Raw genomic sequence first — 25,076 nt, 5'->3', positions numbered from 1 at the left:
CCGGGCCAGATGCCAGGGCCCTGTGGCGGGCAGGGGGCCATGACCTCAGGGCGCCCCCCTTGGCCGCCAGGACCCTCCCAGGTGCATGGGGAGGGGCTCTCCTGGCCCACCTGGGCTCAGCCTTCCCGCCCAGGTGCTGCCCGCATTTGCTCGCCCAAGGAGCCAGGCTTGCCACACCTGGAGACGAGTGTTTGCAGGCAACACTGCCAGGCGACCAGGCGGCGCTCAGCGGCCCCCGGGGCTGGCCCCGCCCCGGGCCTTGCTGCCTGGTAACTGCCCGGCAGCTCGCGGTGGCGGGTGGAGGGACCCTGCGAGTCAGCCCTGCCCGGCCCCGGGGTTCAGGGCAGCTCCACGGCTTCTCGCCACGGGGGGCCACGATGGCAGACCCGGTGACCCGCCTGACGCTGAAGCTCCTGGAGAAGGTAAGGCTGCGCCAGGGTCACGCTCCCCGCCTCTGCAGAAGCGCAGCGCGAGCTGAGGGGCGCCACCCCCGCACACCCTGCCCCTGGGCCGCGACCCTGCGCGCCAGCGCTGCGCTTCGGCTCTTAGTCCAGGAGGGTCGTGGTGTCCTGGACTCTGGCTCGTGCAGAGCCCCGCAGCTCTTCAGCAGTTTCCCAGTCACGAGGAAGGCACGGCACCCGCAGGCCAGGGCGCCCCAAGGTGCCCCGCCGCCGGGGTTGCGGGGCCCCTGCTGTGAAAACAGGCTCTCCAACGTCTGTACTGTCCCCAGAAGCCTGTGCCCACCTGCTCCCCCCGCCGGCCACGCGCCTGTGCCGGGCTCCTCGTGTGCTGGGTGCGGCCAGCAGGTGGGACATGCTGGGGAGGGCTCGGGGCACAAAGCTGCGGCGCCAGGAGAGCCGGGCGGTGCCGGGACACAGAACTCCCCACCTCGGGCCGAGCCCTGCAGCTGCCTGGAGACGGGCGTCTTCAGAAGCTGCCCGAGGAGGTGGGTCCTCGGCTTTATTTTTATTTTTTTTATTTTTATTTTTTTTGGGGGGTTACTTTGTGGTTTATATTTTAGACTATAAGGTCCTTGGCTTTATTTACTGCGGGGAGAGGTGGGCCCTGCTTTCCCAGCACTTTGTGCTTCTCAGCACTGTCCCAGCTGGCCACATGGGGCATCTTTGTTCCTGCAGCAAACGGATGCTCTACACCCGGGCAGATGCTCCACACCCAGTCCAGGTGCTCCTTGCCCAGCTAGGTGCTCCCCGCCCAGTCCAGGAGCTCCACATCTGGCCAGTGCTCCACATCCATCCCAGGTGCTCCACACCCGGCCAAGTGCTCCATGCCGGTTCTAGATGCTCCATGACCAGCCAGGTGCTCCACACCCTACCAGATGCTCCACGCCCAGCCCACCTGCTCCACACCCAGCCAGGTGCTCCATACCTGGCCAGGTGCTCCACGCCCACTTCAGTGCTCCATTCCCAGCCAGATGCTCCACACCCAGCCAGGTGCTCCATACGTGGCCAGGTGCTCCATGCCCAGTTCAGTGCTCCATTCCCAGCCAGATGCTCCACACCCAGCCAGGTGCTCCATGCCCACTTCAGTGCTCCACGCCCGGCCAGGTCCCCCACATCCAGCCAGGTGCTCCATACGTGGCCAGGTGCTCCATGCCCAGTTCAGTGCTCCATACCCAGCCAGATGCTCCACACCCAGCCAGATGTTCCACACCTACTTCAGTGCTCCATGCCTGGCCAGGTCCTCCACATCCAGCCAGATGCTCCATACCTGGCCTGGTGCCCCACACCTGACTAGGTGCTCCACGCCCAGCTCAGGTGCTCCATACCTCGCCAGGTACTCCACATCCTACCAGGTGCTCCACACTCAGTCAGGTGCTTGACCCCCAACCCAGGTGCTCCACACACGGCCCAGACTGCCCCATGCAGGGCAGGAGGGGGCAGTGCGGGCTCCCACCCACGACCCAGAGACTGGAGACCGTGACCCATCAGTCTCCCCCCTACCCCTACCACCCCGCAGAAACTGGAGCAAGAGCGGGAGAACATGGAAAGGGATGCAGAAGGCCTGCACCTGGTGTCAGGTAAGAGCTTGGAGCTGGCACGGGCAGACCCAAAACCCCATGTTGCAAGGGAAGGCAGGGGCAGCCCTCCCACCCCAGGGAGTCTTCACCTCCAGCAAGATTGTCCTTGGTCAGTTTCCTTTCCCTCCAAGTGAACAGCTTTTGTTTCATTTTTAAAACACACAGCGGCATGCCCACATACACATGACACAGGGCCACATAAATGCACACACGCACATACAAATACACACATATAGGTTACGTACAGACACACACACACGTGTCTGGGGAGGTCCCAGGGCCCCCGCGCTGGCATTACTGTGGGAACACCCCAGAGAGGAGGCTGCTCAGATAGCCCCAGGGCCCTGGCTCAGGGGCAGTGCCAGAAGCGGACAGCGCAGGGGCCTGGGGCCGCCCAGAGCTTTCGAGCGCACGTCTCCCTGGGAAGGTGTGCACTTGAGGAAACTGCGGATATGGTTATCTGAGACTCAATGGACAGCGCAGAGTCCCCAGACAGCTCAGGGCTCGGGCAGCTCCAGCCGGCAGGAGGTCAGCCCCCAGAGCCGCCTTCCTAAGGCCGAACTGCAGGGGGCCTCCGGCCACTGGCCCAAGTCGAGGGGCCCAGGTTCACCTCGGCAGGGTGTGGCTGGAGCGGAGCGTTGCTTATCCCTGGGTCGGGATCCGCACCCTCCCCTCTCCAGGTAGGAGACCCTTTGCACAGATCACCTTAAAGCACGAGTTGCCTCAGTTGCCCTCAGGGCCCGCGGGACCCCTGCAGTGGAGGGGCCCGAGCTCTGTCCCCCCCACCGGCCCCTCCCCCTCGGGACAGGAGGCTCCTGGCCCCAGGACAGGTGAGGCCGGGGCGCTCTGACAAGCGGCGTCTCTGGTGGCACGAGCGTCCCTTCCAGGAAACACGGACGGGCCCGAGGACGCCCTGCAGAGCGCACTGAGAAGAAGGAAGGAGCTTCTGCAGACGCTCTGGGTGAGCCCTCCACCCCCAAGGCCGGCGGGAGCTCTGGGTGGCTGCTCAGACCCCAGGGCCCAGGCAGGGCGCGCCCAGCTCGGCTGCAGCTCACCGCCGAGACCCGGAGGAGTGTGAGCGGCAGACGGCGCCAGGGCCAGGTGCTGCCCGGGGAACGCGGATGGGCGCCCTGAGCACGGTTCCGGCAGGAGACCGAATTCTAAGATGCTCACCCGCTGTAAGTTCCCAGGCGCAGCCAGGAAGGGTCCCCGGAAGCCACGCATTCGAGCCCAGGCGGACAGTGTCTCAGGCTTCCCTGGTGAGCCAACCCCTTAAGCGAGGTGGACAAGGAAGCACTCAAAAGAGGGCCCGCACTCTTCTAGGGCAGAGAAAGACCAGAAACGAGTTCAGATTACCGGTGAATGTAAAAGGAAATGCTGTCCTCGTGGGTGCAGCGCGCCCAGCAGCTTGGTGCCTCGCTGTTCACGGCCAGTCCCTCTGCTCAGCACCCCACGCTGACCTCGGGGTCCAGGGGTCCTCTCCCAGGGGTCTCGTGCCCAGCGCCGGCCACAGCAGCGCTGCCCAGGGCCCCCATGAGCCGACCCTGAGGGCCCCCCCCGCAGAGCACGCCCTGCCCCGCGTCCCTCCCGCGTGGCACCAGCAGGCTCCTCGTTGCTTTTGCAGGAACAGCAGCTCCTGGAGGAGCTCTCCCAGGCACACGCCTGGAGGGGGCTGAGCAGAGGAGCCCATGAGCCACCACTGCCCCCAGAAGCCCCCCCCATCAGCCGCTACACAGCCGGCCCCCCACCCCCGCTGGGCCCTGAGCCCCCCCGGATCATCCAGCACTCGGTAAGAGGCGTTTTCCTCCCTGCAGGAACATGAAAACAGTTCCTCATGGGGTGGGGAGCAGAGCTGAACGGGCGCTCCAATCCCAGCCGCTGCCTCAGTTGTACAGAAATGTTGGGGGGTGCCCACCGAGACTTCTCTCACCCACAAGAGAGATGCCAATTCGTTTCTCTGGCAAACCTCCCAGCATCGTGAAAGCAATGCTTTCCCCTCGAGAAGGGACAGGTCTGCTGGCGCCCTCGGCCCCTGGCATCACCGGGTACGGGACACAGCAGAGGCCTGGCCAGCCTCGCGGGCAGCGGCGTCGGAGCCAGACTGAGCATTTACTACAGACGAGGGGCTGGGGCCCTGCCCGGCTCCTCCCACTGCGCTCACACGCGTGGGGGACTTCGCGCCCGGAGGGCCCTGGCTTTGGAAGACAGGGGTCAGCTCTTTTCCAAAACGTCCCAATGACCAGGCAGTGCCTAAGGCCCTGCTTCGGGCTGCGCTAGAAAAGGCGTGGCGTCCACGTCGGAGCTTGCCGCGCCTTTGCTCAGCCTTCGGGGTCGCCAGCAACCGAGAACAGCCCCGACTCTGTGACGCAACTGGGTGCGCAGAGCGTGCGGAAGCCGGGGCTGGCCGCTGGGACTCGGCCGCAGCGAGCGCGCATTCCAGGACCCGGGCCGAACGCGCAGGACTTGCCCGCGGGGGAGCAGAACACACTAGCACTGTGTGGGCGGCGCTCGGCCTCAGCGGGAGCCGCGCCAGAGGCTGCAGCCGGGGTGACCGCAGGAAGGGGAGCAGCGCAGAGGTCCAGCGCGGCCACCAGCGAGGCGGGAGGCGCTGACCGTTCTGCGGGGCGCACGCAGCTGGGGGGCGTTCTGCCGCAGGGTGTCAGCTCATCTGCGCCTCATGGATATTGGGCAGTTTTGCAGCGTATGCAGAACAAACTAAAATTGCTTCTGTGGGCTGTTCCTTTAAGGAGAGACTTATCTGAAGGGAATCCTGCGAGGGGCAGGGGCTGAGGCATGGTGGGAGGGCACTGCTGAACACGGAGACCGAGGACGGTAGTTCAGCCAGCCTCCCGTCCAGGCCAGTGCTAAGGCAACTGGACGTGTAAGAACCTGATTGTGGCTTGGGGCTGAGGGTCCCAGGCTGCTGTGCATCCTTGGCTCCCTCGGCCAAGCTGAGACGCTTCTGGATGGATGGCCAGGGGGTCCAGGCACCCGGCGGGGCCACGACCAGCAAGGCCTTTGTCCTTGGGGGCCCTGGCAGCACGCGGCAGCTGGGCTCAGAGCCCCCTCGGCCATGCTAAGAATGCCCCCTGCCAGGGGCCCACAAACCAGGGCCGCGGGCCACAGTGCCCCTGCCCCCCGCCCTTGTACGACCTTCAAGCCAAATTCCAGGATCCGTAAAGAAAGCTTTATTGGCATACAACCACACACACTTGTTTACATCTGGCTCATGGTTACTTTCATGCTACAATGGCAAAGCTGAGTAATTGCCTGCAAGCCTAAAACATTTACTTCCTGTCCCTTTACAGAAAAAGTTTGCCAACCCTTGGTCTATGCCTTCTTTTTTTTTTTTAATCGATCTTATTATACATATTAATAAAGCCTACAATTCATCCCTTCTTTCCTTTAAGTTGAGAAAGAAGGGGCAAGTTGCAGCGTTTTTATATCAAAAAAAGCATTAAAATAGAAGATGTTTCTGCCCTCCCAGCATGCTCAAAATTGTTGTACTTATCTTAACTCAGAAGAGAGGGCAGAGGATATTTTCATAACAAGTGTCTTGAATGTTTCTATTAAAGCAGACTTGATGAAGCTAGCTTGCTGAAGAGAGAAATGTGGAAACTTTAAAAAGTATCATATACTAAGTGATATGCAGACTCAAATATCTATCTGTTCAGCTATCCATTCAATACCTAGGGCTCTACATGGATGGACGGGTGGATGGGCAGGTGGGTGGGTGGATGGGCATGTGGGTTGGAGGGTGGGTGGAGGGGTGGATGGGCAGATGGGTGGGTGGACGGTCACGTGGGTTGGAGGGTGGGCAGATGGTGGATGGCAGAGGGGTGGATGGGTGGGTGGGTGGGGCAGTGGTTGGGTGGAGGGGTGGACACTCTAGACACTCTCTCCAAGGAGAGATGCAGTAGGCAAACACCTGGCTATCCTAGGTACCTCAGCCACCGGCCACCATCATCCAGCAGTTACCGCAGCAGCCGCTCATCACACAGATTCCTCCTCCTCAGTTCTTCCCCCCTCAAAGGGCAGGGAGTATTAAGGAAGGTAAGTGTTCTGTATGAACATAAATTGTGAAGCGTTTATGAACTTCTCTGCTGAAAGAAAAGATGTTTTTGTAATCAGGACAGTCATCGAGGGTCAGCTTTTGGCCACTGAACTGAAGCTGTGCCTTTACCAACATGAAAGTAATTTTAACTTTGGGAGAAAAACACCCAAGAAGAGGAAGAAAGAGCTCTGGACTGGAAATCTAAAGAATTGGGCTCTAATACCAACTCCTCTGCTTATTAGCTGTGCAAAAATCTTGGCTAAATTGCTTCCTCTTTTTAAATACATCTTATATTTTACTTTAAAAGCAGTTTTACTGAGGAATAGGTGGCATAGAATAAGCTGCACATATTTAATGTGTACAGTTTGATATATTCTGACCCATGTATATACCTGTGAAACCATCACTAGAATCAAGAGAGTGCACATATCCATCGCCCCCAAGTGTCTCCAGCCCTTCTTAATCCCTCCTTCCAGCTTCTCCAAGAACTGCTTTTTTCACTTTATATTAGTTTGCATTTTCTAGATTTTTATATAAATGTAATCATACATATAATCAGGGTTTTCCAGAGAAACAGAACCAACAGCATGTGTGTGTATATATCGATGGATACATGGATACATATGGATATATATGTATATGTGTATATATTTATTTTAATGAATTGGCTCACGTGATTGTGATGACTGGCAAGTTACTATTTGCAGGGCAGGCTTGAGTCTAGAGACTCCGGTGAGAGTGATATTGAATTATTGAATCAGAATTCCTTAGCCTGGGAAGTTGGGAAGAAGGGAGGATGTAGTCTTGAAGCAGAATCTCTTCTGATCTCTGGAACGCTCAGTTCTTGCTCCAGCTGCTTGGATGAGGATCCACTCTGGGATCCCATTCTCCTTTACTTAAGGTCTAATTGCAGGGACTGATTCCTGCACAGCAACAACTGGCCACCGTGATCAAGCTGACACATAAAATTAACCATTGCATACAGTATATACTCCTTTTTGTCTCGCTTCTTCCACTCAGCATAATTCTTGTAAGATCCACTCCTATTGTTGGGTATATTTGTTTTTTTTCATCCTTCCTTATTATATTTTCTAAGGAGTTTTCTCAACATTGTAGCTTCAAACATGTACCTGACATTCTCCCATATTCAGCGGTTCCCCCTGCTCTCTCCCCAATTCCTTGGGCCATCTGACCCGTCCTCCCAGCCCTAGCCCACCTCGAGCCCACAAAGCCCCACCCAGAGGTATCCCTATGCCCCCTCTTATTCCCTCCCTGTACAAATACTTACCTCCAGCTTATCATAGACTCCACCCATGTAGGCGTCAGCTCACAGCCTTCTTCTCTCCCCCAAATTGCTGGCTGTACTGATGCTTTGTTCTTTTATATTGCTGAGTAGTGTTCATTGCATGGATGTACCACAGTTTCTTTACCCATTCACCTGTTGCTGGACATTTGGATTGTTTCCTATTTGGGGCAATTACAAATAAAGCCGCTATTGAACTTTCCTATACAAGTCTTTGTATGGACATATGTTTTCAATTCTTTTGGGTAAATATTTAGGAGCAGAATGGCTGGATCACATGACAGTGTGTGTTTAACTTCTTAAGAAATTGTTTTCCTTGGTGGCTGCACCATTTTACACAACTACCAGCAATATATATGAGTTCCAGTTTCTCTAGATCCTTGTCAACACTTGCTATGGTCAGTCTGTTTTTTTTTTCTTTATTCTTTATTTGATCAGTCTCTTTACTTTTAGCCTTTCTAACAGTTGTGTAGTGTTAGCTCATTGTGGTTTTGATTTGCACTTCCCTAATGACTGAAGATGTTGAGAATGTAGAGACAGACCCATGTGTGGAGTGGCTGGGTTATGTGATGTTCTTAATTCTGTCACACTGACCCGTCTATTCCTGCTCTAATACCAACTGCTTAATCACTGTAGCTCTATCAGCTACTGTACTATGTCAGGCCTGTCCAGGGCTGCCACACAGGACACCTCCAGAGTGGACGGTGGATTCACATTTCAATCCATTTGTGGGCTCTGGACTTGCATAAAGCACAACCTGGACAGTCGTAACTGGCACTCCTGCCGGTCTCTCATTATTTGTTTCAGTACTCTCCTGGCTGTTGTTGATTTCTCCAAAGGAACTTTAGTGCTGCTCTGTCAGTCTCTGAAAGCAAACCAAGCAAACTCTGTTGGTGTATGCAAGTGCATGAGCTGTATTCCATGTAAGAGTAAAGTGGCATTTAAAATCAAAGGTATGGGGAAGCGGATTTGGCCCAACGGTTGGAGTGTCCGTCTACCACATGGGAGGTCCAGGTTCAAACCCAGGGCCTCCTTGACCCGTGTGCAGCTGGCCCATGCGCAGTGCTGATGCGCACAAGGAGTGCCGGGCCACTCAGGGGTGTCCCCCGCGTAGGGGAGCCCCATGCGCAAGGAGTGCGCCCCATAAGGAGAGCCGCTCAATGCGAAAAAAGAGCAGCCTGCCCAGGAATGGCGCCACCCACAGAGAGCTGATGCAGCAAGAGGACGCAACAAAAAGAGACACAGATTCTGGGTGCCGCCGACAAGAATAGAAACAGACACAGAAGAACACAGAGCAAATGGACACAGAGAACAGACAACTGAGGCGGGGCGAGGAGGGGGGAATGGAGAGAAATAAATAAAAAATAAATCTTGAAAAAAACCCCACAAAGGTACGATGTGACTTAGGCAAGTGAAACAATGTCCCAACACCCAAGAGGGATGAACTGGCAGAGCCGCAAGGGCAAGCCCTTCACCGTTCTGTAGAACTGCCCCAATCACCACAAACTCAGTGTGGCAAAACTCTCCAGATTAAAAATCCCCAGGTTCATATTCCACTACATGTGTATATATGCATACAGTGTATGTATATAACTATATATATGTATGCATATATAGTTATATACATAACTATAACCTGTGTATGTTGTAAGAAATTCGGAGCCTGCTTTCACCACTGGAAAATGGGATTGTTGTGAAGAGTACATTAAATTAAATAATCTCAATAGAGCTCCCAAGTCAGAGGAAATACTAAATAAATATTAACCTACTAAAATAAAAAAAAATCAGTGGTATAAAATATTTGACACATAGCTAGCTATTTAGAAAATGTACACTCCACACCAAAACAAATTTCAACTAGGTCAGATATTTGAATGTGAAAATATTACATCAACGACCACTTTGGAGAACCATTAGGTAGTTTGTAGTAAGTTTAACATACAGGATCTTGAACCACTTCTTCCCTTCAAAAAAAACTTGAGACCCTTTAGTTCTGATCTTTTTCCTTTGTACTTACACATTACTACTGTCCATTATTTCAGTTCTTTTTCCTTTAAAGTTCACAAAAATAAGCTCTAGTGTAATTTCAAAGAAAATATTGCTTGGGTTTATGTAACATGTTTATTATTTTATTTACTCACTATCTCTTCTCTCTCAGACCATCTTGGAATCATTTTTCATCATTTTGAAGTAAATCTTCAAGATTCTCTTAGAATAGTTTCTTGGAGCTCCCTCCAAAAAGTGTTTACTTTTCCACAAATGGCTTTATTTTCCCTTGTTCTTAATCAATAGTTTTTCTAGATATTCAAATTTAGATTGAGTTATTTCCTTTCAACACTTTCTAGATATTATTCTTCAGTTTTCTGACCTCTGTTGTTGTAGTTGAGAAATCTGCCATCTTTCTGATTGTTCTAGACAATCTGTACTTTCTTACTATTTCTAAAGTCTTCACTTTAAGATTTTTTACAGGTTTCAAATACACGTCTAGAGAGGGTGTAGCTCAGTGGTTGAGCACCTCCTTCCCATGTATGAGGTTCTGAGTTCAATTCCTGATTCTTCCTAAAAAACAAAATATGTCCAGGCACAGCTCTCTTTTTATTTATCTTGATTTGTACACAATATGCTTCCTGTATGTGAGGTTATGTTTCATTAGTTCTGGAAAATGTGTAGTCATTATTCCTTTAACTATTTTCTGTCCTACATTCTGTCCTCTGGGAATCCAAGATGAGCTAAGTCTCAGTCAGCTAACCTTTCTTTCATATTTTCCATGTTTTTTTTTCTGTGAAATATTCTAGATAAATTCTTTTAATATATCTTCCTGTTCAAATATATCTCATTTACTATTCTATCTACCCACTGAATTTAAAAAAATATCAGCAACTATGTATTTATTTCTAGAAGTCCCATTTAAAAGGTTTCCTGTTCACTCCTGATTCGTTTCTCATTTTGTGTTTATCTTTAAAATTGCATCCTTTAATTTCTAAAATATCTCTTTACTTCTTTAAACATTTTATATTAGCCATTCTATATGATATAGACCATGGAAGCTGTTTCTGCTGGCTCTTACTTAGAGGGGCTGTCTTCTCTTGCATTTGGTAATCTTGTGTGAGCGTGTGTGTGTGTGTGTGTAAAAGAAAGGAAGGAAGAGAGAATGATCTTGATTTTTAAAAAACTTTATTGGAATACATAAAGGATAGTGCTAATTTAACATTAAAAAAAAAAAGGAGAGTCTGCTAATCGTAAGTATGCAGCCAGGTAAATTTTCAGAGTGAAGACATCCACAGAAATCGCACCGAGGTCCTGCCTCCAGAAGGGCAACATTGACCAGCTTCCAGCAGCCCTTCCCCTTGTGCCCCGTCCCCGTCACTCACCCCCAGAGGGGACCTCCCATCATGATTCCAACATCCCAGCTTAATTTTGCCTGGCATTGGACTTCATAAATTGAATTATACACCATGTACTTTTTGTAGTTGGCTTCTTTCACTCAGTGTTACGATTCTGAGATTCTCTATAAACTTGTTGATCATTATTGTTGATGTATATTATTTGCATCAGTTTCCTATTGCTGCTGTGACAAATTGTCACAAATATGGGGGCTTATAAAAATACAAATTTATTATCAAATAGCTCTGGAGGTCAGAAGTCTAACATGGGTCAGCAGGGCTGAGTTCCTTCTGGAGATTCTAGGGGGAACCTGCCTGCTTACCTTTTCTGGCTTCTAGAGCCACATGCACCGCGGCTCTTGGCTTTTCCTCGCATCACCCTGACCTCTGGTCCGTCATCACCCCTTCACCATCCCCTTCGTCCTTCTTCATATCACTCTGACTCTGGTCCTTCGTCCCCCTCCTACCACCCATTGGCCCTTCCTCGCATCACCCTGACCTCTGGTCCTTCGTCTCCTCCTACCACTCAAGCTTATCTCCTGCCTCCCTGTAAAGGACCCTTGTGGTCATATTGGGCGCCAGGTCATCGGAGAGACTTCTCATCTCAGGATTCTTAAATCCACCCCATCTTCAAAGTCCCTGTTGCACTAATACAACCCACTCACATTTCGGGGGATTAGGGCGTGGACACTCTTGGGTCCATCAGGCAGTGACCACACCGTTCCCTGGTTTTATCTCCCCATTTTGTTCCGTGGCTGGTGTGTGGGCCCTTTCCTGTTCGGGGCTGCTCTGAGCAAACCCAGGAGGAGCTCCTGGTATGAACCAGGTCGTTTTCTTGTCTTTTGGCAAGGGTACCTGCACAGTTCTATGGGCATGTGCCTAGGAGTTTCAATCACAAGGTCATGAGATGCTGCTAAACAACTTCCCAAAATTGTTGTGCCCATTTACACACCATGGAAGTGAGTGAGAACTTCACTTGACCCTTGTCAATTTACCAAGGCTTGGTATTTTCTGGTATTTTCATTCTAGCCAGTCTGGTGGGCATGCCGTGGCATTTTGCTCTGGTTTCCCTTTCCCTTTCACCTTTCCATATATGTTACTGGCCATTTGGGCCTTCTCTTTTTGAAGTGCCATTCAAGTATTGCCCACTTTTCTTTATAGGTTGCCTGTTTCTCTTACAGATTTATAAGGATTCTTTTTATCTTCTAAACGTGGGTCCTTTTTTGATCTTTGTGTTGAAAATATCATGTTCCATTTTGTACCTTGCCCTTTCACTCTCTTCATGATATCTTTGGATGAACAGAATTCTTAATTTTAACAAAGTCCAATTTTTCAGGTATTTTTCTTTGCGGTTAATGATTTCTGTTTCCTCTTTAAGAAATCTTTACTCACTCGAGGTCATGACGATGTTCTATATTGTCTTCTACAAGCTTTGTCTGCCTTTCACAATTAAATCACAGTGTGCTTGGAATAGATCTTTGTTTGCTGTGAGGTGGGGATGAGCGCTAAGTCTCTAAAGATGTGCGTATTGAAAAGACTGTCGCCAAAGTGTGACGAGCACGTACAGTCTGTTCAGGACTCTGCTCTGCTCCATAGGTCTACTTGCCCAATCTTCCCGTGCTTGGTTTACTCCCTGAGAATCTTGCGGTCCCAGTTTTGAAGCTTCCCTCCAAGCAGACTTGTTTTGCTGGCGGTGGCAGGGGACACCCAGGCGCAGGGCCACTTGGGTCTCTCCTGGGTCTTTGCTCAGCGAGGACTGTTGCGGTCCCGCTCCTGCAGGTTCCCCTGGCTGAGCTGCTCCAGGGACCTGGCGTCCAGCCCCCCACCCTCCCACCCTGCCCCTGCGGCATCCTGGCCGCGATGCCCCTGTGCGAGCCCGCCCACTGCCACGCTAGGCTCTGCTCACCTTTATTCCTTTGGGACGGTGGTCTTAGGAGACCTCACCTTCCTTTGGGGCGGTGGTGTTAGGAGACCTCACCTTCCTTTGGGGGGGCTGCCAAGCCTCAGACTGTGTAGTTTAGTCTAGCTGCTGTGGAGAGCACCAGAGCTCACCTATCGCGTTAGCAAAAACGGAAATGTTACAGAGCCCGGGCTGGTGGGTGCCTGGGCTTCCTGGGTGCTGAGCGGAGGACCACAAACCTGGTGGCTGAAAACAGCAGACGTTCCTTCTCTCCCAGCTCGGGAGGCCCCGAGTCTCCAATCGAGGTGTCAGCAGGGCCACCCCCGCAGCTAGGGGAGCGTCTGTGCCAGCCTCTCCCAGCCCCTGGTGGCGCTGGACGTTCCTCGTCTCTGTGGCCACGTGGACCCCTCTCCAGTCTGGCCCAATGCCCCTCTGCCTGCCCCTTCAAGGACACTCGGCACTCGATTTGGGGCCCACCTGGATAATCGGGGCATCTCCCCACCTCAAGATCCTTAGCTTAATCACACGCTCAACGACCTTCCAGGACTCAGGGCGAGGAGTCTCTTTTGGGGCCACCAGGAAGCGCCTGAGGGGAGGGTTTGAGGAATGGGGATGTGTTCGCTGGCAGCAATTCAAAGCGGAGCAGCCCCGTGGGAGGCCACTGGGTAACACCCCACGACGTGCAACCCTTGCCCTGGAAGTTCACACCCGGGGCCTGCAGCGTGCGGTCGCCTGTGCAGGATGTCCGTGGCCGGCAGCTCACTAAGTCTATTTTAGCGAATGCCCAGGAGCCAAAGCTTCCTTCGCACATGGACGTCGCCCCCGTGCCTGCTCTGTGCACTGCCCGGCTCCCGCGGTCTCTCCCCAGACATGGTGGAGCTGATGCTGATGCAGAACGCTCAGATGCACCAGATCGTCATGCACAACGCGATGCTGCGGGCGCTGGCCCTCGCCCCTCAGGTAGGCCAGCCGCAGGCCGGGGAACCTTCGCGGCCAGGCAGACCCGGGGTTTTCTTCCCAAACGCCTGCGCCTGGCTAACTCTGAGAAGCTATTTCTGGCTCCCAGTCTGCAGCGCTGTGCGTGCCTGGAGCCCCCAGCCCTCGCTAGATGAGAACCAGGACGCGCAGCGACGGTTCCCGGGACAGGGGCGGGCGCTGCTGGGCGCGTGGAGGCGCCTCCCGAGCCTGGCCCTCCTCTCCCTCCGCGGGGCCCCACTGCCCGTCTGACCCCATCTAACCGCATTCTCGGGACGGAGGCGCGTCCTCACTCGCGGCCGTGTCTCGTGTGCCCAGGACGCGCCCTGGGCGCAGCCGGGGCCCCTGCGCGCCGAGAGGCGGGGGGCACCCTCCGTGCACCACCACCACCACTACGCGCCCGCGGCCCCGCTGCAGGCTGCCCCCGCTCCCGCGACCCCCGTGGGCTACGCCGCGTGGCCCTCAGTGGTCGCGGCCACGGCGCTCCCGCAGGCCGCCGCCTTCCAGCCCGCCCTGCGCCACGTGGCCGGACCCGCCGCCCTCAGCGAGTAAGTCCCGGGGGGCCGAGGCCGCGGGAGGGGGTGCGGGAGGGGGCGCCGAGCCCCGGGCTGGGCCGCTGTCTGGCAGGGGTCGCCTGGCAGCCGCCTCTCGGGCGCACAGGCTGCAGAGGACACTTGGGGTGCAGGACCTCAGTCCGGGTTTGCTGCTCTGGCCACCCCCAAGCAGCTCCTGGCCGGCTTGGGCCCTCGGTCTGGCCGGAGAGTGGGGTGTGGCTGACCGAGCGGCACAGGCAGAGCCCCGCAGAGATCCCCACAAACCCATCCCTTTCCTTTAGGGCAGCGCTGGACGGCAGCCTCCCCGCACAGCCCCTGGGGGTGTGAACACCCCTCCCAGCCCCACTCAGCAGCAGGGGCCTCCATCCACCACCACCCACCACCGGGCGTCATCGGGGAGCAGGCCCAAGCCTCGGCGAGGGTCCCCAGACGCCAGACTCCGTGACCTGTGGAGACGCTCGGATTGCCAAAGATTTCATCAGGCAAGAATTCAAGAAAAATATGGCCCAGAAGGCATAATGCAAGAGTCATACATTTTTATTCCATAAAAATTTAAACCGTTTCAATGGGGAAAATACCATGAACAGAGTCAAAAGGCTCGTGGTCAGCTGGAGAACCTGCTTGCCACATCCCTGGCGCCTCTCCTCATGGTCTGTGAAGGAGAAAGCACAGAAAGCTGTGTAGACTGTGAGCCCCGGACCGATGCCAGTCCACACAGGTGGATTGCTGCTGGTGGCAAAACTTCTTTTCCCTGGAAATAAAAAGCAAGAAGCCAAACAGCGATCCTTCTCTTGAGTTTGCTCCTTCCAGCCCTGTGGAGTATTGTATATACACAGATACAAAATGTGTGTGTGTGTCACTTCCTGTGTTGTTCAGCCGAGGGTGCTGATGGAAAGCACCAGAACTCTGTTGGCTTTTATAAAGGGTGTTTATTTGGGGAAGAAACTGACAGTCACAAGGCCCTTAAGAGTCCAACTCAAGGTACCTCAAGAAAGAGGGAACTTTCTCACCAAAGTCTGTTGCTATGCGTTGACACACGATGGCGGGCGACTTCTGCGAGGGTTCAGCCTCCCCCTTCCCTCTCTAGGCTCTGTGGGTCCAGCTTCTTCCATCTCAGCATAGGCTGGAGGGCTTGTTTCTGGGCTCAGCTGCTCTGGTGACCTCACGAGGTCAGCTGTGAACTATCAGGCAAATGGCTCCTCTCCCTGGGGTCTCAGGATCAAAGTTCATTCCTCTTCCGTGTCTGTGGAGCTCACTCTCTTCCCCTGTGCATCTTCTCTGTGTATCTACTTCTGTATTCTTGATTGAGCGTCTGTTTATATAGCCCACAATGCAGGCAGGAACTTAAACTGAGTCACCCTAATGACTTAGTCATATCAGAGCCCTAATCTTAACATAATTTAATCAAAGCCATCTCAAGCTGAATCTAATATGAGCAAAGGGTATCACATTCAGAGGAACCGACCAGTTCACAAACATAATTATCTCTTTGGAATTCATAAACAATATCAAACTGCCACACCTTCTTTACTTTTTAAAATGGAATTATGTGACCCTTTGTTTTATTATGATAAATGTTATTTTTAAGTATTATTTATGTTTTTGCTCTCTCTTTTAAAGTACATTATTTCATTTCCCAGTTTTCTCAAAAGCAGGAGCTCTGTCCTTATTGCTGTGACCCCTGTGCTTAGGCCAAGAAGCTGAAGCTGGTTAGTAAGGTAGGGAATCAATAGATGGACCTGGAACCTGCAAGAAGTCCACAGGGACACCAGTAGCCCCAAGACGGCTGCTGGAAGACCCTCCCCAAGATTCTGCCACTCAGCAGAAGACTTCCTCCAGAAGCCAGGAGAAGCCTTGGGTATTCCCCAAGGACTTTATCATTGGGCCGTCACAGGGGATTGATGGGTGGGGTAATCAGTCAAAACAGCCAACAGGTGGGACTCCTCCTAGGAGTGAGAGAGAAAGCTGCACCTCTAAGAGAACAAAGGCTCACCCAATTGTGGAGGAGAAAAAAATCTTATTAACAATCTTGCCAGAATGAGAGCAACTTGGATAAAATGGATGGCAGGCCAAACAGCAAGAAACACTGACATTTATACTCTAAACCTAACACTTGGGTCCCTCCCCCATTCCCCATTGATTGGGTACTTCAGGGGTTACAGCCTATCTGAGATGTCTAAGTTCTGTGGTTCCCGCTCTTAGTCCCGGCTCCCACACTCTCTAAATCCTGGCAGGCTGGGCAGGCTTGGCAAATGCTTTCACACTTGGTGCACTTTTCAAATTTTGGTGCTATTTTCACTATTGGCCATGCCCCCAGCACTCACCATTGGCCCTCCTTGCTTTGGCTCCACCCCCACTTCTCACCATTGGCCCTCCTCACCTTGGCCCCACCCCACCTCTCACCATTGGCCCTCCTTGCTTTGGCCCCACCCCCACTCCTCACCATTGGCCCTCCTCACCTTGGCCCCACCCCCCTCTCACCATTGGCCCCACCCCCACCTCTCACCATTGGCCCGCCTTGCTTTGGCCCCACCCCCACTCCTCACCATTGGCCCTCCTCACCTTGGCCCCACCCCACCTCTCACCATTGGCCCTCCTTGCTCTGGCCCCCACCCCCACTTCTCACCATTGGCCCTCCTCACCTTGGCCCTGCCCCCACTTCTCACCATTGGCCCTCCTTGCTTTGGCCCCACCCCCACTTCTCACCATTGGCCCTCCTTGCTTTGGCCCCGCCCCCAGCACTCACCATTGGCCCTCCTTGCTTTGGCGTCACTTTTTGGCCTGGTGCACTAAACCTGCTAGAACCCCTTCCCTCCCTCCTAGAAGGGCAGAGCTGGCTCCGGCTTCTGTTTTGTGAAAATTAAACTTAACTCTTTCCCACATAGGCTGTTAGCAAATCGGTAGAGTTACTAACAGTTCAAAATGCAGGCATGAGGCCTGAATGTGCACTCTCTCACTTGTGGACCCCTGTCCTGGCCTCTGTGCACTGCTCTTGCTGTTTTTCCTCTGCCTTGTGACCACACAAGTAAAACCTGGGCATTTATAATCTATAACGGGGAATTGTAGCCTGTAAGTCAGCCCGCCTGGCTAATTTTCAGCCCCTTCCTCTTAACCTGGGACCCCTGCTCTGTTATTTTCTCCCATTTCTCGCCCTCCCTACCTGAATGAGTTACTGGCCTGACTCACCCAACGTGCTCTTGAAATTCACTTCTGCAGCACAGTCAAGAACCTAGACAAAATCCAGTAACAGAGCCGTCACCCAGGTTCAACCACAGCACCCCTGGGTGGCCGAGCCCCTTGGGTCACGTTTGTCTGCAGGTGTGGGGTGTGCCTTGGACACCTCTCCACGGGGACCAGGGCTGCCTGCTGCACCCTCCCCTGGACCCCGCCCCCAGAGGCTCTGCCAGCTCCAGGCAGCAGTGGAGGTCTGTGGGTCAAGGCCAGGATTTGCCCACCTGGCTGTTCCACACGGGACCAAGGCGCTCTGGCCGGGCCAGCTGTTCCGCTGCACCTGGAGGACGCGGCTGGACATTGTGCGGATGCCAGAGCAGGCCGAGGCCGGCTGGGGGCCGTGCTCTGCCATGAGCCTGTGGGGGTGGCCCCCGGACAGAGGCTGACCCAGGGTCCAGACCCCGTGTGTGGCTACCACTGCCCCGCCGGCCCTCTCCAGGGCTTGCCGCTGGCCCTGCTGGCCCCTAGGGGACTCACGGCCTGGGGGCACCCATGCAGCAGCCAGGGGAGCCTGAGCAGGACGTGCCCCCCCCAGGGGCCTCGGGCCACCCAGGATCCCACGGGAGCAGGCCAGGCTGCGCTCAGCTGCTGGGCACACGAAGGACCCAGGCTCCGCTCCCGAGGGCAGGACGCGGTGGAGCAGGTAGGGATCCCCCAGAGCACACACGACCCCTTGTCTGCAGGAAGCCCCCCCCCAGGAAGGAGCCAGCCCCATGCTGTGCGTTTTATTTCTCCTGAAGCTACCATCAAAAGAAACAGAACTACCAGCACAACCCAATGCCATCAGGGCTGTGGGTTCATTGGAAGGGAAACTGCGGGAGCAGGGAGCCCTCAAACGGGGAAGCTGGGGTGGCTCAGCAGCCCTGTCACAGCCCATAAAGGGCTGGAGGACTTTCCAGGGGTGGTCACGATGGCTGTCGACGTCACAGTGTCCTGTCTGGGAGGGCCTCTCCCTGTGCATGGAGGCAGGGTGGCCAGCGTGACACGTCTCTGCTCCTCTGGGACGTCTGCTGGCTGAATGTGGCCCAGTGCAGGCACCTTGTCTTCTGAAACGCTGTCTCCAAGGGTGGCTCCCAGCAACGCCCATGCAGGCAGCTGTTTATCTTCTTTAACATTAAAGGGGAGAAGCGGCTGTGGCTCAACCGATTGGGCTCCCGTCTACCTTATGGGAGGCCCTGAGTTCGGGACCTGGGGCCTCCTGGTGAAGGCAGGCTCGCCCGCACACCGCAGAGAGCTGAAGGCCCATGCCCAGGAGAGCTGGTGCAGCAAGATGATGCAACAAAGGGAGACAAGCAGACACAGAAGAACGCACAGCGAAGGGACACAGAGCAGACAGCAAGCAAGTGGCAGGGGGATGAATAAATTAAAAATCCCTAAAAAACAAATATTAAAGTGGCGAGAGAGAAGCAAATATTTTGTAATACTCCTGGAGATCTGAAAGGCCAAGGAACCTCAGGGAAGAGCCTCAATTCTACAGGGTTTAGGAGTTACTTTATTTGCAATAATACTGAAACAAAACAAAACTGCTACATTATACACAAAGGAACGAATTTTTCCTTCTTGTAGTTCTAAGAAAATAGTTTTCACTCTTGGAGGGTAACCCCAATGCGGCTGGAGTCTCCACAGGCCCAGAGGACGGCAGCCAACAGCCGAGTCCATGGTTCAAGGAGCCCCTGGCCCCCGCTCGCTGGCCTGGGCCCCTAGCACCTGCGTCCGGGGCCCGCGCGGGTCAGAAGAGGCCGCTGCTCAGGGGCTGGAGCCTGGTTCCTGTGCGCCGGCCGAGCTCCTCCAGCACCTGCCTCTCCTTCTGATACATCTGGAGGAAAGAAAGAGAACCACCGTGGCAGCTCGCAAGGCTGGGACACCCTGAGGCGGGGTCGAGCCCCAAGGCTGGCAGCGACCCCAGCCCTCCCTCTGGCAGATCTGCTCAGGCCTGCCTGCATCTGGCAGTGGGAGCCCAAAAAAGCTGCTTGATGAGCAAATGGAGCAGGTGAGCAACACTGTGGCTTTCCGTTCTCTGCCCCCAGCTTGCCAGCAGTGCTGTGTGAATGACCAGCTAACCGCATCTGGGGAGCCCAGACTTTAAAACAAACACTTATGAACCTTATTTATAAAATTCCTTATGTTTTTTCCAACTTTAGACTTTCAGTTTCCCTTTAGGACGTCAGGGTGGCTTGGAAAATGGACTGGGGCACCCTGTGCACACCTGTGGCTGTCCCTCCCCCAAGCAGATCAGGAGTGCGTGGAGTCTACCTGTTGCCACTCTGCCTCTGTGCCATGTGTGTACCCCAGCAGGTGGCAGAGCCCGTGGGTGGCAGTCACCTGTGGAAATAATCGAGAAAACAAAGCCGCCTCGGGCAATGATCCACCCAGAAGCAGTCCCAGAAGGAACAACCACGCATGGCCTGGGGGGACGGCAGCAGGCAGGCGCCCCAGCAGTCGTGTCAGCAACGAGAGGGCCACTCGGGACCCCCGCCAGGGTTGAGGAGGCAGCGGCCACCAGCCTGGCTCATCCCCGTGGGGACAAGGAGCAATGTCCTGGCAGGCGCCTGGCCCTACATCTGCTGCAGGGACCACCAGTGGGCAGGCGGCCAGGACCCCTCTTCTGGGGAAGGTGATGACTTGGGAAGGGGCCGGAGGTGGTGAGGCGAGGGGGCAGGTGGAAGGGGTCTTGTCCCTGGGTGCAAAGACAGAACCTCCCTGAGCGGGGGGGAGCAGCAGCTGTGCCCCTGTGGTCCCCTGAGCATGGAGGGACTCCTGCTCGTCTGGGCAGGTCGGGCAAGAGGAGTGCCAGAAGGAGGCTGGGGAAGAGGCAGCCCCGAGGGTGAGGGCGGCTGGGGAGGGGGCTGGGGAGGGTGTCGTCAGGGAGCAGGGTGTGGGCACCAGGGGCAGAAGGAGCGGGAGGCCCGGGGGCTGCTGGAAGGTGTCTGTGTGCAGACAGGAGGGGCAGGGCAGCGGGTTCACCCTGGCGAGGGGCGAGGGTCCCGGGCAGGGCACAGGTGTGGTAGCTGTCCACCTGGGGCAGAGGCTGCCAGCCTGAGCAGGAAGGCCGGGGCAGGCCTCTGTGGCCAGAGGGAAGCAGCAGGTGCCGGCAAACGTGTCCTGCCCCGGGGGCTGCCCCGCCCTGCGCCCGGCACGCTGGGCCCGCGTTGCCAGGGTGGGTGCAGGCTTGCCGGGGCTCCGGAACACAGAGCAGGAAGGCACAGGCCCTGGCCCTGGCCTCGCACTGGGGCTCCCGGGGAGCTTCCAGTCCCGTGGGCACAGGAGCACTGGGTTCCCCTAAGGAAAGTCCAGGGCGTGGCCCGAGGAAGGCTCTGTTGAATTCCCACGGACCTTAAAATAGGATTCAGTTACACACAGGGTTTTCGGAATACCTTTTCCTGGTTTGCATCTAACTGGGGAGACAGGCCTGGACGGCCCTGGGGGCTGGAGCCCCCTCTCCTCTGGGGACCTCGGTGAGGAGCCCCCACGCCCGTCTGGGTTAGCTGCCGCCGCCTGCTGACCCCTGGACAAGGCTGCTCCGGGGCCTCCATGTTCCCCCTCACAGGCTGTTTAGTCCTCTCCCACCTCCGCCCCCTCGCTGCGGCTGGGGTGTGGCCCCCCTGCTCTCAGGGAAGGTGCCGGCTGGGGCGCTGCACTGCCGCCTGCTGCCTGTGCTCTCCCCGGTGCCTGGTCTGTCTGTGGATGAGACACCGGTGCAGCACAGGTGGGAGGGGCGGGGACACTCACCGCGAGGACATCGTAGTAACCTTCGTCTTCTTTACACTGCTGGAAGATAAACTCCACTCCTAGGAAAATGTCTCCCAAATTATAGTCATCTGGAAAATCCGGCTGGGGAATTTCACCTGCTCTCAGATTCTGAAATTGAGGAAATACAGACTTTGAGAATATATGAGTGCCATCAACTGGGAACCCCGTCGGGCAGCGGCTGAGGGTAAGCCCTTCCTAGGGCAGAGGGGTGGAGGGGCACAGCGTGCGCCCGAGGGGCTCCCAGGGGCCACACAGTGACCACAGCGGCTCCAGACGTCTCCATCGCCTCAGGTGCATTACTTTCCATTTCTTTATCCTTCCCAATGCAAATCGCATGGATTTATAACTTCTACAGAGTTAAAACATCACATCATACAATTTTACATTTCTGTTCTTTCCAATGATTGGTATTCTGCCCTAAACAAACCATCTTTCACATTTCCCCGCAGTCTTGTCTCAAGACCACTTCATTCCACCCAGAAGCCACACTAAGACCGTCCCCTATGGCGGAACACTCAGGGGGTCTCCACTGTGCCTTCCTGTTAGGGAAAGCGAGAGGTGAACACGGTTACGTGTTTATCTTCTTCCTGCTTTTGTTTTCTTCCCCTTAAGTGTGACACTGATTAATTAAAGAGTAAACATATACAAAATGCTCTTAAAATATAATCCCAAATTGCCTTCCAAAAGAGAAAAAAGGCTTGCTCCAATTTGAGCTGCTCCTAACCAGGCACAAGGCCCTGAAGTAAGTCGTTTAAGTAACGGAGATTTTAACTGAGGGCCAGCACATCATATTTGTTGAAGAAATTCACCCGTCTTTCCTGTTTTCTGTGCTATTTTAATTTTCCAATCCACTCACACTTGCTATCGACTCACAATTACAAATGCAGAGGCAATTTTAGACACTGAGAGCATCAAGGGGGAAAGACGGTGGAGCCAGCCACCTTCTCTTCTCCTTACCCACTGAACCGCTGTGTCTGGAAGGCTGGTGTTGATCAGTGGGAGATGATCTTACTGTTTCTCTCTGCTCTCCCACTCAAAACTAAAAATTACATCTGTAATATTAAATGTTCCTAAGTTTAACGTTTTTTAAACAAAATATTGGGAAGCAGATATAGCTCAACTGATAAGAGCTCCTGCCTACCACATGGGAGGTTCGCGGTTCAAACCCCGGGCCTCCTTGACCCGTGTGGAGCTGGCCATGCGCAGTGCTGATGCGCGCAAGGAGTGCCCTGCCACGCAGGGGTGTCCCTGCGTAGGGGAGTCCCACGCGCAAGGAGTGCGCCCCGTAAGAACCGCCCAGCGTGAAAAAAGCGCAGCCTGCCCAGGAGTGGTGCCGCACACATGGAGAGCTGACACAACAAGGTGACGCAACAAAAAGAAACAGATTCCCGTTGCCACTGACAAGAATACATGTGGACCTGAACGCACAGAGAATAGACACAGAGCAGATAACTGGGGGGGGGGGGGGGGGGGAGGAAATAAATAAAAAAAATAAGATTACACCAATAAAAACAACTAAAAGTGTTAAACAAAAACAAAATATCATTCAGGCTTAGGTGCTAATTAGTCTGGAATGTAGGTTAGAGGAGAAGAGGAAAGTATTTTTTACCTCATGAAATGGAAAAGAAAGCACATCGGTTGGGATGTTTTTCTCTCTGTAGGTTCTATTAATGCGCTGGATATCCTTGTTGTCAACACAGATGATTCCCACATCAAAGTTCTGCACTCCTAAAATACTCCTTACGGTTTCGATCTTCTTGCGAAGTAGAGCTCGCTTGATGGGGATGACTCGCTGCAGGTTTCTAAGCACCAAACTCATCGTGCTAAGAACACCTGGGCACTTGAAATATGTTTGGAAAGGAAACTGGTTAAAATTTTAAAGAAGATGAATTACGATTCAGTGACCACACACAAATCAGATCACTTTACTCAGTGGGATTCATTGAAAATGTACTGGGATTTACATTGTATCCTAAGAAAGCTAAGAGACGTGAAGAGAAGCCAGGAAGGCAGGCATGCCAGAACCCGCAGCACCCCTGAGGAAATTCAGGTGGGTGAGGGGTGAGGCGGGGTGAGCCTGGGGGGGGGATGGAGGGGTGGGGTGGAGGGGTGGGGTGGAGGGGGCGGGCAGGGGAGGGTGGGGAGGAGGGGGCGGGCTGGGGTGGAGGGGCGGGCAGGGGAGGGTGGGGAGGGGGCAGGCTGGGAGGGAGGGGGCGAGGTGGGGGGTGGAGGGGCGGGCAGGGGAGGGTGGGGAGGGCGGGCTGGGGTGGAGGGGGCGGGCAGGGGAGGGTGGGGAGGAGGGGGCGGGCTGGGGTGGAGGGGGCGAGGTGGGGGGGTGGAGGGGGCGGGCACCAGGCCGGGAGGGGGCGGGCTGGGAGGGAGGGGGCGAGGTAGGGGGTGGAGGGGCGGGCAGGGGAGGGTGGGGAGGGCGGGCTGGGGTGGAGGGGGTGGGCAGGGGAGGGGGGAGGGGGCGGGCTGGGGTGGAGGGGGCGAGGTGGGGGGGGTGGAGGGGCGGGCAGGGGAGGGTGGGGAGGGGGCGGGCTGGGAGGGAGGGGGCGAGGTGGGGGGTGGAGGGGCGGGCAGGGGAGGGTGGGGAGGGCGGGCTGGGGTGGAGGGGGTGGGCTGGGGAGGGTGGGGAGGGCGGGCTGGGGTGGAGGGGGTGGGCTGGGGAGGGTGGGGAGGGCGGGCTGGGGTGGAGGGGGTGGGCAGGGGAGGGGGGAGGGGGCGGGCTGGGAGGGAGGGGGCGAGGTGGGGGGGTGGAGGGACAGGCAGGGGAGGGTGGGGAGGGGGCGGGCTGGGGTGGAGGGGCGGGCAGGGGAGGGTGGAGGGGGCGAGGTGGGGGGGTGGAGGGGGCGGGCAGGGGAGGGTGGGGAGGGGGCGGGCTGGGGTGGAGGGGGTGGGCAGGGGAGGGTGGGGAGGAGGGGGCGGGCTGGGGTGGAGGGGCAGGCAGGGGAAGGTGGAGGGGGCGGGCTGGGAGGGAGGGGGCGAGGTGGGGGGTGGAGGGGGTGGGCAGGGGAGGGTGGGGAGGAGGGGGCGGGCTGGGGTGGAGGGGCGGGCAGGGGAGGGTGGAGGGGGCGGGCACCAGGCCGGGAGGGGCCTGCGCAGCCCCCCGCGCGCGTCCGGGCCTCACCCGGGGACGAGCCCGCGCTCGCGCACGTACCGGGGGCCCGGGGAGGAGCCGCGGCCGGGCCGGGAGGGGGGCGCGCGAGCCCGGGCCCCGCCCTCCGGAAGTCCCGCCCCCGCCGCGCCCGGGAGCGGAAGCCGAGCCGTCGGCGCGGGGCGGGGCCGGAAGTCGTGCTGCGCCGCGTCTGCCCGCCGCGCCGGGAGGTCCCAGCCTGCGCGGGGCCGGGTCGGGGCCGGGGGCCTGCCCTCGCGGCTGACGGTGAGTGCCCGCGCCCCGTCCCCTCGGCCTCCCCCTCCCCCTGCCCCGTGGCCCGCGGGGTCCGGGGGCGAGCCCGGCGGGGGGCGCGGGGCGCGGGGCGCGGGGCGGCGGGGGGCGCGGGGCGCGGGGCGCGGGGCGGGGGGCGCGGGGCGGGGGGCGGGGCGCGGGGCGGGGGGCGCGGGGCCGCGGGGCGGGGGGCGCGGGGCCGCGGGGCCGCGGGGCGCGGGGCGGGGGCCGCGGGGCGGCGGGGGGCGCGGGGCGCGGGGCGGGGGCCGCGGGGCGGGGGGCGCGGGGCGGGGGGCGGGGCGCGGGGCGCGGGGCCGGGGGGCCGCGGGGCGCGGGGCCGGGGGGCCGCGGGGCGCGGGGCCGGGGGGCCGCGGGGCGCGGGGCCGGGGGGCCGCGGGGCGCGGGGCCGGGGGGCCGCGGGGCGGGGGGCGGGGCGCGGCCTCCTCGCCGCCCGGCGCGCTTCGGGGTGTGCCGCGGGGACGACGGCGCCTGGCGGGGAG

At 56.6% G+C, this 25,076-nt stretch overlaps 3 protein-coding genes across 6 annotated transcripts in view; 2 read left to right on the top strand and 1 right to left on the bottom strand.

Moving 5' to 3' along the window:
* The first annotated feature begins 287 nt into the window (after nt 1–287).
* Nucleotides 288–14,990, top strand: C4H21orf58 (chromosome 4 C21orf58 homolog). The gene is made up of 8 exons (XM_023586129.3): nt 288–422; nt 1,978–2,038; nt 2,926–2,999; nt 3,663–3,827; nt 5,980–6,091; nt 13,547–13,638; nt 13,972–14,201; nt 14,489–14,990. The coding sequence occupies exons 1-8, from the start codon at nt 378–380 to the stop codon at nt 14,532–14,534; spliced, it is 825 nt and encodes a 274-aa protein (XP_023441897.3). The 5' UTR covers nt 288–377; the 3' UTR covers nt 14,535–14,990.
* Nucleotides 14,991–18,907: 3,917 nt separating this feature from the next.
* Nucleotides 18,908–24,420, bottom strand: YBEY (ybeY metalloendoribonuclease). 3 transcript variants are annotated; one of them, XM_071215002.1, is made up of 5 exons: nt 24,349–24,420; nt 22,798–23,028; nt 21,168–21,296; nt 19,692–19,760; nt 18,908–19,254 (listed from the first exon to the last, which is right to left on the bottom strand). In XM_071215002.1, the coding sequence occupies exons 2-5, from the start codon at nt 23,005–23,007 to the stop codon at nt 19,168–19,170; spliced, it is 495 nt and encodes a 164-aa protein (XP_071071103.1). In that variant the 5' UTR covers nt 23,008–23,028; nt 24,349–24,420; the 3' UTR covers nt 18,908–19,167. The 3 variants fall into 3 exon arrangements, with proteins under 3 accessions (XP_071071103.1, XP_058152363.1, XP_004483666.1); XM_058296380.2 differs by having other exon boundaries at nt 24,319–24,403; XM_004483609.5 differs by lacking the exon at nt 19,692–19,760.
* Nucleotides 24,421–24,451: 31 nt separating this feature from the next.
* MCM3AP (minichromosome maintenance complex component 3 associated protein) overlaps nt 24,452–25,076 on the top strand; it is a 48,061-nt gene continuing 47,436 nt past the window's right edge. Inside the window, exon 1 of one of the 2 annotated variants that reach the window (XM_058296379.1) lies at nt 24,452–24,570. The gene's annotated coding sequence lies outside the window, so the exon portion shown is untranslated. The remainder of the gene's footprint in view (nt 24,571–25,076) is intronic. The other variant, XR_009185668.2, reaches the window with a different exon arrangement.

This window comes from Dasypus novemcinctus, chromosome 4 (assembly GCF_030445035.2).
Source record: "Dasypus novemcinctus isolate mDasNov1 chromosome 4, mDasNov1.1.hap2, whole genome shotgun sequence".
Classification (NCBI taxonomy): Eukaryota; Metazoa; Chordata; class Mammalia; order Cingulata; family Dasypodidae; genus Dasypus; species Dasypus novemcinctus.
This window is presented reverse-complemented; position numbering and strand designations above follow the sequence as displayed.

Excerpts from the sequence above, each read along its gene's own strand:
- C4H21orf58 (XM_023586129.3), top strand. The coding sequence starts at position 378 with ATGGCAGACCCGGTGACCCGCCTGACGCTGAAGCTCCTGGAGAAG. Across the intron at positions 6,092-13,546 it reads GGCAGGGAGTATTAAGGAAG|ACATGGTGGAGCTGATGCTG; the intron begins GTAAGTGTTCTG and ends GTCTCTCCCCAG. Across the intron at positions 14,202-14,488 it reads GGACCCGCCGCCCTCAGCGA|GGCAGCGCTGGACGGCAGCC; the intron begins GTAAGTCCCGGG and ends CCTTTCCTTTAG.
- YBEY (XM_071215002.1), bottom strand. The coding sequence starts at position 23,007 with ATGAGTTTGGTGCTTAGAAACCTGCAGCGAGTCATCCCCATCAAGCGA. Across the intron at positions 21,297-22,797 it reads TTTCTTTTCCATTTCATGAG|AATCTGAGAGCAGGTGAAAT; the intron begins GTAAAAAATACT and ends CCTCAATTTCAG. Across the intron at positions 19,255-19,691 it reads CAGAGGCAGAGTGGCAACAG|ATGTATCAGAAGGAGAGGCA; the intron begins GTAGACTCCACG and ends TCTTTCCTCCAG.